Source organism: Camponotus vicinus, unplaced genomic scaffold (assembly GCF_025532165.1).
Source record: "Camponotus vicinus isolate PSW18456_S1 unplaced genomic scaffold, iyCamVici1.0 SCAF_4, whole genome shotgun sequence".
In the NCBI taxonomy this organism is placed as follows: domain Eukaryota; kingdom Metazoa; phylum Arthropoda; class Insecta; order Hymenoptera; family Formicidae; genus Camponotus; species Camponotus vicinus.
Window position 1 is genome coordinate 20,622,459 of NW_028141976.1, and position 13,494 is coordinate 20,635,952.

The 13,494-nt window shown below is 34.2% G+C and overlaps 1 protein-coding gene across 1 annotated transcript in view; it reads right to left on the reverse strand.

The window, feature by feature from the left end:
• Naa15-16 (N-alpha-acetyltransferase 15/16) overlaps positions 1-13,494 on the reverse strand; it is a 36,419-nt gene that overhangs the window by 4,127 nt on the left and 18,798 nt on the right. Inside the window, exon 9 of the mRNA XM_083098849.1 lies at positions 123-316. Within this exon, the coding sequence (XP_082954975.1) occupies positions 123-316 (194 nt within the window). The remainder of the gene's footprint in view (positions 1-122; positions 317-13,494) is intronic.

Below are 13,494 nucleotides of genomic sequence, written 5' to 3' on the forward strand. Positions count from 1 at the left end.
TTACCATAAAAATCGTCAACGTTTAAATAGTATCATCGACGCTTAAATAATAACGTCGATTTGACACCTGTTAGATTAAAAGAAATGATACTTATTGTATATATCACTTATAAGATATTAACCCTTTCCAGCTTTTCCGGAATTAATTCGTCTAGTGTGGGTTGTTCGAGATCAGGATCATTTTGTTGTCGAGATTTGTTGTGCTGCTCTCTTTTTTCCTGAGCTTGAGCGGCTTGTTGTCGTTCCAATTCTGCCTTTCTGCGTTGTTTTCTCTGTTTGTTTCTTAGCTTCTTCAATTCGGATGGCGCCAAGTTTTCTATAACACAACAAAAAAAGAACATTATATTTCTAGTAAAAATAATTGCTACGCAGATGCATAGAAATTACGTAATTGACAAAAAAAACTTAAAAATTTATTCATTCAGCAGAACGAAAAATCAATTTTGTATATTTACAATTATCTCATAATTGTAAATATCTCTTATTATTTACTTATTATTATTATAACTTATTATTATAACTTATTATATTACAATTTAATCCAAAATAATTTATACACGTAAGAATGAATTAAGAATAAATAAGAATTTCTTTTTATGATTTAACACATGATTATTCAATAAAATAAATTGCGGAATTCTGTGTATGTATATTCTTTACGTGTGTGTATATCTTTTTGAATTTTTGTCATCGTTATGCAAGATTTTCCCCCGTTTCAAAAAAAAGAGATCAGTTTCATAATTTCCACTGTTTTTAAATATCAACGTAATCTCTTCGCTTTTACTGACGTACTTTATAAGATTGTATACGGTACTTTTAAAAAAACGAAGGAGAGATCAGTTTCAACATAATTTCCATCGCTTTTAAATATCAGCGTAATCTCTTCGGTTTTGCTGACGTACTTTACAAGGTTGTATATGGTATTTCACGATATGGTTGATAAAATATACGGTCCGGCCGGTTTTTCTATCTTTTTTTCCACTTTTCCTCGCCTTCGGTCGTGGCTAGGCTTATTGATAGTTATTCAGTAAGTCTGGCATGCGTGCACGTGCCTCGCGTGCTCCTTAGTCACGTGCACGCCTGGCGGATACCGTGGGACGGGTAGTAGAAGTAGAAAGGAGCCCCTTGCGCCAAAGCTGCGTAATCGCTCGCCGAAAACCGTAAATATATCCAAGCATTTTGCGAAAAACGATTACCGAGGAAATGATCACGTCGGCTTTCTGCCAGTAATTGAGTAAGACGGCGGTAAAACGTAATGACAAGACAGGCGGATAAGTTAAGGTCACTTTTGTTGAACTTTAAAAGATAATGCAGGATCCCCTTTATCAATACAAAAGATTTCTCAGAGCTTTATCCTGCATTCTTAGAAAAGGTTATCTTAAATTCTTCTTACGCGATATATTTTAAAAATAATGCCACAAGTTTCACTTTTTTTCGCTCTGTTTTCTCATATTATTATAAAATATTCAAGTGAAAATATTTTGAAGTATTGCATAATAAATGATTTATTATTCTTGGAATATATAAAGATAGAAGAAAATCAGAAAGAGATGAAAAAACAACCTTTTTAATGTTTTCCAGTATTTCTATCCATCAATTGCCTTGATGATTAGTCATTATGAAGAAAAGTGAGACAAAAAGTTTTGATTGTTGCGCTAATCTGCAAACATTTAGCTTGCTCAGTAGGCATTAACGTTTTAATTACCTGTATTAATTTAATATGATAGCGCGAAAATATCACGAGCGCTTTCCAATTATGTAAGGGCTAGTCGATGCTTTATTAGAACGCGGTAGAGAATTGTTGCTATGCTTCGTAAATTCGCAAATAGCGTAGGTGTTACCTCAGAAAGGATTCACATGATTCCTTGAAAGGCGATTCCATCTTATCTCTTACATAAGAATTATTTACATGTTATTTCGGCATTGGATATACATATTGTAATTTGTGCGCAAGATTTGTACGATTTCAAATCGCTATTATCCTACATATTACCCATGATATTATTCATATAATTAATTAATATATATACGAAAAAAATATATATATTTTTTGTAGAAATTATTATACATCTTTCTTTATGATAATACTTATTATCTTATCTCATTTTAATAGATGAGAATGTGTAGAACTTGCAATATAAACTTATCAAAGTTTATAGACACTTTGTAATATCCTATAATTAATGTTCACTCAATAAGACTTTGATTAATAGTGGGGCAATCACCTTCATTATTAATTAAGTATACAAGGATCAACGATGGATTTTTCATCCTTGATAAAATAAAAAGAAGGACCTTGCACGCCTGTTACGAGTGTGCTCAGGAATGTGGAGCAACGGGCGTGCAAGCCTTTCATGCAAATTGCATCCCTCTATGAACTCGCATGCGTACACAATTAAATGCGTCGGCCTTCGTTAAAATCATTCGCGATTATTATGAAAATTCAATCATCATGTCATTGATCAGATTTCCGCAAATCCTCGCAATTATCTACAAAACTGGATTCAATCTCGTGCTGTCGGAATAATTGCAGCCTTAAGATACCTTAAGATTGTTTCCTTGCAATGTTGTCCATTCAGCAATTTATGTGCAACGAATTTCGCAAATAATTTCAGTCACGTTTGAAAGCGCAATGCAAAGCAAGATGTATTGCTTCTGATTTATAAGCGACATAATGCGCTTTTGTATGGTCTTTCAATGTAACATGCGAAAAATTAAATCGGTTCCTCGATCGCCTTCAAAGTGTAACTGCACCTTTACGTGTACCGTTATGTCCCATGAATGATTTGTACTCCTATGCGATTGCTGGGGCAAATCTACGTGAACAATATATTCACAATACGCGCTGCTAATAATTGCTCATTCGATTTCAAAACGAGATAAATAATCGAAATGGCGAAAGTATCATGTTTCTGATTTTTCTACAATTTATTTTCTCTTTTTGTATTTTAATGGAAAAATAATCTACAAGATTCATATTTTATAATGGAGAAATAATCTTTAAGATACAAACAGCTTATAAGTTATATATATTCCAAGTTAAACGACAACTTCTAAAAACACTCAATCGTAATTTTTTATTGAATAGAAATAAATAGAAATAAATGCTGATGTGTAGTTCTTGAAAGAAACTCGAGAGACGTTCAACTCATTTATAAATATAATAATACATTGCAGAAATCGATGATTTCTCTATGACACCCACAGGATGATTTACGTAACCTGTTGTAGTCTTCCCGATACGTTGCTATGTAGCCCATATCACATCATGTTATGACAAATGGATCCTGTTGAATTCATCTATCCGGGATATTCGCAGCGTGTAAATCGTATTGTTTTTCATCGCACATTCGAAACAAAAGTGTTCTCCATGTGGAAATCGCGTGCAGAGATATTGCCTGTTTTTGCGACCCGCAGTCATTATCATCTCGCGTGGGCGAGATGAGTCGTCGGAGATTTTTTCAACAAAGGCACGATTTGCGAGCCGAGGTCGGCACAAAAGATGCACCGGCTTCGTGCAACAAATTCAGCCGGATTTACCGCGTAAAACAATTGTGATTACGTAAGGGTTGCAGAAATGACGGGGGCGGCAAGGACGGCACACTGGAAAAGGATGCCACGCTTCAAACGCCGTCATTAGAACGCAAAGACAAAGAAAAAGCGCGCAAATGACATCTACCGCCGACGCTGTCTTTTAATTGAACACGCAGGAAACTCGAATGCATTTCAATTTCGCAAAGTGAGTCCTTTCTCATGCTAATCTTGCGGAAAGAACCTTCCTCTTGCAATATATTTAGAACTTGTCATTGAATTAGAAACATGTCTGATAAAGATGTGCAATAAATATAGCGGCGAAGAAATTGAGATAATCGTTATACACTTGATCTTATTAATACTACTTGGTACATAAAACATAAACTGCAGAAAATTGGCGAATGCGAGTGTATAAAATAAATCGATAAATAATAAACTCAAACAATACAGAGGGGGATCAGAAAATTTATCAACACATTGAAATATAAATACATATATAAATATATATGCAAATATACATATATTGAATAAAATGATTTAATTTTTATCTGTTTTTTTATCAAAATTCTCGATACATCTATGGATTTAATTGTTAAACAAGCGAAAGTCCAAAAACGTTTCACGTAGTCAATGAGTGGATTGAATGTACATATGTATTGTTATGTTACGTGATATTGGTCAACGAAATTTCTTCGAGTCGGCAACCAGAAATTCAACGAGTGCATCCAAGAAACCGTTTTCACAACATGAAATCGTCGCGACATGAATCGCATCGATTTATTACCATAGCCATATACAATCTACAGTTCCGCGTTCAATCCCTTCACGGTGTATATTGCGATGAGATCACTCGCAAAAATTCCACTTTTTCATCGATAGATTACATTCTTTCGAAGCCAATATAAAAAACGTGCATAACAGGAAGAATCATCGATTGATTAATTACACTGAATAGCACAAATATTACACGACTGTTTTATTAAATGAGTAGAATATGATAATTAGCAAATATAATAATATGGCAATTTGGCAAAATATAATTTTTTATCGTATAATAGGATCTAATCAATCAGCTTATAATTGTACAAGCTAATATTTTATATGATATTAATAATGCCAGAATAATCGACAATAATACCAGCAATGGCTGTAATCGCAAAAAAAGGAGTTATGTACCAGTATAATTGCCATTTTTCTGGCGAATAGCTGCGAAATGCAAATAATTCTTCGTTACATCGACTATTTTTACAGCACAAAAGAATATCTATATGAGGATATACCGTAGAAAAGCGGTATCTCGCTTGATGAAACGCTTTGATTCTCCCGATGATCGTCGATCGCGAACTCGTTAATGCTTCTTACGTCATCTTAACGAGCGGACAGTCGCAAGGATGATATGCCACGCATGCTAACATGTCGCTACAATTCAATCAAGCTATTAAAAATACGAGACCGTCTTTGCTCTTTTACTACATCAAAGAGTCCGATCGCTATTATTACCCGCGCGCGCGAGTCACGTTTATAATGATTACGTAAAACTTGACAGACGAGTATTTTGTGCTTCGACAATCAAATTCGCTCGTTTCCTATTAATTTCTCGAAAAGCTGAATTTGCATCTTTAAAAAAAAAACCACTAGTATCATTAAAAGAATATATTTGTAGACTCTAATTATCTTTTTCTTGAATCTAAAAATAATAAGTTCTTTTCTTAAGAAGTGTATTTATAGAAATATCTAAAATTTATTCTATATCAAAGCACCACAAAAAGAAAAATTATTTTTTTTATATTCTTATTCTGTTATCTTCTTAAATTTTGCAATAACCATGACTTCGTATTTTAAGCAATAGAGATACTTTCATCATTCTACTTCGAAGCATTGTAAAGATTTCTTTCACCGAGACACATTTATACTACATTGACCATTCACGAGAGAACAAAGTGGAAAGTAATAGCTAACAGATATGTGGTTTGCAATAAAAAACGCGGAAGAAATTGATCCATAAATTCTAACGCTGCGAAATATTCCGTTAGTCCATTATACGGTATATCAAGGGTGCCGCATTTTTTTATAGAGTTTAGATTATTCTCAAGATGCATAGTTAATTGATAAAGGCGCGGTACAGAGAACAATTTCTTCACGTACGCCTACACACGACACGCGAGCAGCATCGAGTATATCTATGGTTTATCGACTGTCTCTATTTATCATGTCGAGCCATACATCATTTTCAGATCGGTCAAAAACGTGACTCACAAATCTACAATTGTTTTTAATTTTGATTCTATTTCGGTGTGTTTACAGATTCATTTCAATGTAATCCAAGAATGATTAAGTATAGATTTCAGAAGAAATTTGACTCTTTCGAAAATCTGAATACGATTAAGTATGTGTATATATAGACCCCATATTTCCTGTGCATGATAAATGGAGATCATTGTCGCAATATCCTGGGTCGAGATCAGAGAGCCGTCGAGTAAATATAGATTATAGCCAGTTATCTCTGCATAAAAAACGCAATAGAACTATCGTCGATTGTCGATCAACAACTTTGGAAATAGAAATATATCAAAACAAATCCGTTGTTATTTTTATAGTACTGCTTCTCTGATTGAAAAATAGAATGTAAAAATATCAACGTTACTTTATAAAATATTGATGACATATAAAAACAAAAGCTGATTTATTTATAACTGTCACACGCGTGTTTCCACGAAGGAGCTCTGCTTAAATAAGAATCAGTGACTCACTCGTTGTTGCGTTTTAAGCATCTGGCTTCATATATGCAAATTCTTAGCAAAAATCATTTCTAGCTCCAAAATATTTGGAATGTTGTCTAAAACGTTTCGAATATATAAAAATACACTATTTATATTTTATATATTTTCGAGATTCAAGAATTACATTAAATTAAAATAATCGCATTAAGATGTGCATATTAATGAAAGAATAATATGTAAAAGATTTTCTTTATAATATGTATTCAAAAACTGTCATATTTACGTCCGTATTAGTATTCGTATTTATTTGCAATTTTCAAAACAGAATCAGAACGATTGCAATTACAGAATAGAATTACTTTTTTATATTAAAACATTTCGATCTCTGCTAAACATTTTTTGAAGCAACAATCAACGTCCAAGTATTCGTTAGACGGAGAAAACTACTCGGTTGTTCTAATGAAACCGTCCAAGACAGTGAAAACGGGAAATGGAGCGAAAACTAATAATCGGACAAGAGAGAAAGAGAGAGAGACAACTCGGAAAGCTATTGCTTTTTCACCTGGAAAAGTCCTATACTTTGAGCATTAAAATCATATAAAAGAATCGCATGCGTTTTACTTTTGACACGTGTAAACATATCATTACCCTGCCGTACGAAAGTTTTTTTTAATTCTCCCGAATATCGGAACATCATTAAACATCGTGCGCGATGCGTTACATAAGCTGCACGCTAGCGAAACCGCCTAATTGCTAATTCATACCTCCGTTGAACAGGCGCAGGCTGTATTAATGATAACATTCCGGCGAATGTGTGCGATAGCTCTTTCGTTGCATTTTCCGCAATATGTGTATTATCGCGCGCGATCTTACGCGGGCAAAGCTGAAATTGTTGCCTTCGCGCGTTCGTCGATGCGGGGAATCGGCTGAAACGAATGCGGCTAAAATCGCTCCTTTTGCGCCCGAACGAGCGATACCATCGGCGGTCGAGTTATACATCGATATGCCAAAGTCTCTCCTTCTATCTCTCTTTCTCTCGCCCACGTTTCCTGTCTAAGCGTGTGTGGCGGTTGTACAAGTTGCAGTGAAGGGTGCGCGCAAATGTTGCACGGGGCAAACGGGCTAGGCGTGGCTGGAGAAATAAGAAAGGGACCGTGTGCCCGCAACACTTTGCCAGTACGTGCTCGTTACACTCCTATGTCTGTCTATATATCGATGACTGGAAAGGCTTTACATCGCCCGAACGCGCCGGCACCGGAATGCTAACTTCCCATGGCGAGGAGCTCGCGAGCCAGGCCCCAAACGAAAAATATTCGTAAGAAGGCTTCGCCTTTTGGCGGTTACGGCATCAAAGACGCCGCGATCGAGAATCCGGATCTAGCATTACAGGACGAACCGCCTCTTTAAAATTCATCCGCGACATTCTTTTTAATTTATTCGCGCCGGTTTTATTCCGGAGTTGATTTCATCTTTATAGATTCGGGAATAATCGAGCTGGCGTCTCGGACATGCGCCAAAATTTTATTTTACGATCGTCGAGAATATCGCGGTGACTCAACGATTCAAGAGAATTGCAAATTGTTAAAACACAGCTTCATGGTATGTACTTGTGGATTAGATTAATATCCGGACAAAATATTTCCGGATGTCTATCAGACCATTTATAGTCCATATTTCACTCTACAGACTACATAATGTTTTTCTTAGTATATTTTACCGGAAAGAAGATGAAAAAGAGCGGCTTGTTGGAATATTAATATCCGCAGTCTGGTTACGCGATACGAATATCAAACTATAAATGCGAACATAGTGTACATTTTCTTCGAAGTGTTACCTCGCATTACACGTGCGCTCTTCTCTGTTTCCTGTTTGTCAGCAACAAAAACACCGACCAAATGAGTATTACGAAATGACACAATGACTACCGGTAGCGAATAATCCGTCAGATGGTTCAACAAAAAAAAATCCAATTTTGTCTTATTTGGAAGAATAAGTGTATAATTGAAACTAATAGATAAAAGAGATGAAAATAATTATTTTTATAAATAATACTTCATAAAAAATAAACAACATTATAAAATAAATGAAAAAATATAGTTTTCAAATAACGTAAAAAATATAGGATACATAAAATTTAAAATATCTATAAAACATGTACTAATCAATTAAATTCAATACATATTCTTGATTGTTAACTATTAAGTATAATTTACATCTTATAAATATATTTCAATAAAATCTAGGACAACTAAAATAATAAATTTATATTATAATAAGTTTTAAGCTCACTGAAAAAAAAGATACGTTTATCTGTCTTATATATTCTAAACTTATCAAAATTATAAAAAAAAGATTTTATTACACTCCAAAAAAGTGATGTTGGAAATTGCATTTCTTTTTTTCTGTTTATCTATTGTTTTATAAGGATGGTTCTCTCGCCATAAAGTTCTATTATTATGTCGAAAAAAATCGATTTAACGTTCAAAAATAAGGCGATTTAAGAAAATTTATGACATACTTTGACTTCGAATCACTACTAGCTAACAAATCTCTGCACAATAGCATTTCTTATATAGTAGGCATAGCACTTACTCGCCTCCGCAAGTGACAATAACTTCTTTAACTGTTACTCCAACAACAACGGGATATCGAGGATGAATCAATTTTCTCCGGTAACGGGTTTTTTTTCTCCCATTGCGGTTAACGCAACGACTTCTCTTCTGGAACTTGTATTTTTGCAACGTTACGCGAAATGAATTCTCCTATAAAATTCCGTAAAGTCACCGCAATATGAATTAGTGAAGATTGTACTAACGTTTTGAATTAACTTAATAACACTTTTTGTTACTCATTTTATCACAAAATTTTGCAATTAATGATTTATAGATTTATAAAATAAAAACTTCCATAAGAATTCCGATTAAGGACACCGTTGCAAGGTAACAAAGACCATGAAGAATTGCAGTTTCTCCGGAGCACGCGAAGATGATTCTCCTCGCAGGTACATCAACGCGTAAATTTCTGAGAAAAATATGAGAGTTAAATGAATAGGACCAATTCCACAGGAAATCACGGGGAAAGCGACGAACGTGACAGCGACGTGCAGCGTGTCGACGGCGATGACACTTTCGCTGTATGCTCTTCTCCCTATAGAAGGTCATTGCACGTGTAAAAATACTGGCAATGCGCCGCTGGAATTCGTAATGAATAGCGGAATACAAAACGGGCCACGTTTAACTCGAATTTCTAATTCCACGAGCGAAAGGGAAAATCGACCGTAAGAAATTTACGATGCTAACGATGAGCATGCAATTTCGGAATTTCTACACAAAATTTGCAATTCGAAATTTCTGCGAAGGATCCGAAAGTTGCTTCTTTTTACAGGAACTTTACATATTATCATAATCAGACTCCGGATATTATAATGATCCTTTTAATAATTTAAAGAAAAATAAAAATAAAATCTATCAACTAATATTTTTATTAATATACCCTAAAATATAACACAAAAATATTTAGAATGTTTAAAAAAAAACTAAAGAAAAGAAATCGATGAGAGTTTGAAGAATGTTTATTTCTTAAACATTTCTCTCTGAGAGCGTGACAAGCATGAAACTTTTCGATAAATCGATTGGATTTACATATAAAAGATGCATATAAATATAAAGAAATGACCTACATGTGTATTAATGACATCCGTCGCTATTTTCAAGATAAAAAATAGCACGATCTGGTGTTAACCTAAATAATGCTTGATAATTGAATCGTATTTCTATTTCCGTTCGAAATCACGGAAACGTGATGCTTGATAACCGAACTTTGCGCTATCAATCGTGTCACAGAAATAATAGATGCACGTGTCATGCCGCAGGCGTAACATTTTGTCCATAATTATTGCAGCTTATGCATAATATTCTAAATAGATATTCCACTACATGAATGTAATTGCGATTACATAGAAACACACGTCATAGTAAATTGTATAAATTATATAGAAACACACGTCATAGTAAATTGTATAGACTATATAGAAACACACGTCACAGTAAATTGTTGAAACCGATATTGCATCATCCTTTAATCTTATTACAATTACCGAGAATTCTTCTAAACACATTTCGCATAATTGCGCGAATGCTAATCATTCGAGAAATGCATAAAAGGCACGTGTGACTTCACCACAAGAATGAACAATGATGAGCGAACATTATATTCTAATAAATTGATACCGCAAATGGCCGTTCTATCCTAATCGAGGCAGTAATAAAACAATAACTATGTTTTTATATGACTAAACAAGTCAATTAGTTTTACAATTGTTAACTAACGAATCGTAAGATTATTACTGAAATCGATTAACTGCGATTTAACTAGTGTCGCTGCAGTGTCGTAATAATTCAAGATCTAGCTACTTGTTAGAAAATTTAAACGATTCGACATACTTTTTATAGTTTTCAAATCGCTAATTCTCAAATCGTTCCATTAGAAAGTCAGAAATCAAAAAATCATTTAATTAGATGCCACTTGTTTATGTAGTAAATAATTATTAGAAATTTAAAGATAGCATAGTTCTCACAAAAAATTCTCTCGATAATAATGTACTTGAAATGTTAGCCTTATCGCAACATCTACTTTAGCATCGAACATAAATAGTATCTCTTGAACGCGATTTTTATACGAAACGGATAAACCAGACAGCGGCATGTAGCGTTAATTGCAGCGCTAGATAAATGTGAAAACTCGCTGATCTCGTTTCTTGCATGAAGTCTTTATGAATAAAAACGAACGTGAAGAGAGCGCATGCTCATTTTACATTTCGACGTCTCAAATAAATAACGCAGAGATGTAAAGCTTCGATTAAAGGCCTTAACATACGGCACACGGTCACAAGGAGCAACCTTTTCGCCGTGATCTTGAAATTAATTCGACCCACTTCCCAGCAGAGCTCATTAAAAAGCGCGAGAAAACGCCTTCTCACTTTCTTGTAAAATCGCGGGAAAATAAAGGCGCATGACGCCCGTGATGACGAACAATAGGCCATACATGTCCGGCAAAAAAATGCAGATTGCTTGTTTGAAAGCATACAACGTATAGTGTTATACCGTCCGAAACGAGTAAAGTGCATAGATTTACAACAAGCGATAACATCTTTCCAAGTTTGAAAGGAAAAGAGTCATTTGCAAATTATGATTTGGTAAATTTAATAATTTGTAATAAATATCAAGATTATAATTATTTTAATAATAAAAAGGGGGTAAAGAGTGTGTCTGTTTTTTCATAACTTAATTGTATACAATCTGATATAAAGTAAAAAGCGAAAACACAGAAAGTAGAAAAATCGTGTGTGTGTGTGTGTGTGCGTCAAACGTTATGCTATTATGATATATAATTTTAGTTGTATAACGTTTAGTTGCATAACGATTACGTATTCGTTATATTTGTATGCAATGCGTCTCGTACAACCATGCAGAATTGATACAAATCGAATATGTACGGATATGTATATAATGCAGCTCACGTTTTGCTAGGGATCAAGTTAAATATTATAATTAAATTAATAGCGCATTAACTTATTAGGAATTATGATCGCGTCAAAGCGCGACGGTGTGGGAAGTGAAGACATTGAAAGTCACGATTTCACTATGATCTTGAAGTGTCATATTCCAACCCGATTCCCAGGAAGTACTTGAGAAGAAAATCTTTCGAATGATTTTCTCTCGCGATTTCCATTTGCACTTTCCAAGCGCATTCTGCTTCTAGTCTAAAATTTAAGATCGGAAAGTCGATATAAATCATATTAAATACAATGGGACGTTAGAAGGTGAAGTTAATTCGACGAGATTGCGCATCAGCGAAATTGTTCCCCTCGAGTGTTAATAAGTACGAAACTAAGGTTGACTGAAACAATAGGGAGATTATACCTATACTTCTTCAAAGTTTATGCTTGTGTCTCTCGTTTACACTTTTTAATAAAGACTAACAACTCTTAACTTTAATAAAGTTGTTTACGTTATATGCATATAAATCTCCTGTAGCAATGTAACCATGAAATGTCAGTGAACCTCAAAACCATATTCAGCGAACTGTATTGAACAAATTAACATGGATATATAACATCTCTTTGATCTCACGATTGAATGATAAAAGAATACTTCTTTTGACCAATGCCCTGATTTAAATGTCTCGTTTAATATCGACGTTACCCGTTTTAGAAAGTTCTATCGTATTCGAATATAGTTTAACAGCAACGAAAATATTCAAGATGATTAAAGCACAAATATGGAACCAGCATCAAACAATTAGCATTGTTAATAAAATTAATCGTGTATAAAAATTCGATAATTATTCTTTAAAATATTTCTAAATATAGATTATTTTGCAGCACAGGATTAAATTATAAAATAAAGTATATTAACGAAATAAATGATTGATTACGATCATAATAAGATGATTTTTGACATGCGATATACTCTCTCATCTTTTTTCCAAATAGGATCTCTCTGATTAATATATGTTTGCGTTCTCCTGAGAACGTAAAGAAATTGCGTCCGGAGATCTTATAATACATGATGCGGCGCCTAAAAATTTGTAAGGCGAAGGACGACATATGTCAACCTTGATAATGCCACGGATTTCTTCTCTTGATGAGTCACGCGCGGTCAGACGGTCCGAAATAAATACGTCGTTCATTTACGTAGAATTTTCAACGATCACGGTGGTAATTTTTCTTCGAAGTGCAGATGAACTCTTTTCAGGACGAATCTCTCGCGGACGACCTTGTTCGCTGAGTCAAAGCATTCGTAGGGAAAAAAAAACATGCACGTTTGAATGAACGTATATCTTAAAAATATCTTTTCATCATGGAAGGATATGACCGACAGATGCATCAGAAAAGACGTCACAGTGACGACTCACATTTGAATGATTCCGTCACAGTCCGAGAATATAATGATGACGTCGTAAAACAACCGCAAAAGAAGGAATCATAATTGGTCACCAAGAAAAGCTCGATCTTGCGTGTTCTACAAATTTGGTCGCGTGAAAGGATTAATTAAAGTATTAGATGCAGCATTGACAGCAAATAATCGTCGGCGGTCGAGCAAAGCAAATCGATTTGATTTGGTTTGCTCAATCTAGAAGATACGGCATTGTATCAAGAAGCACAATAGAAATAAATAAAAACATAATAACCGTATAATAGGAACAATCTTTTCTTTCTTATATATAATATATATATATA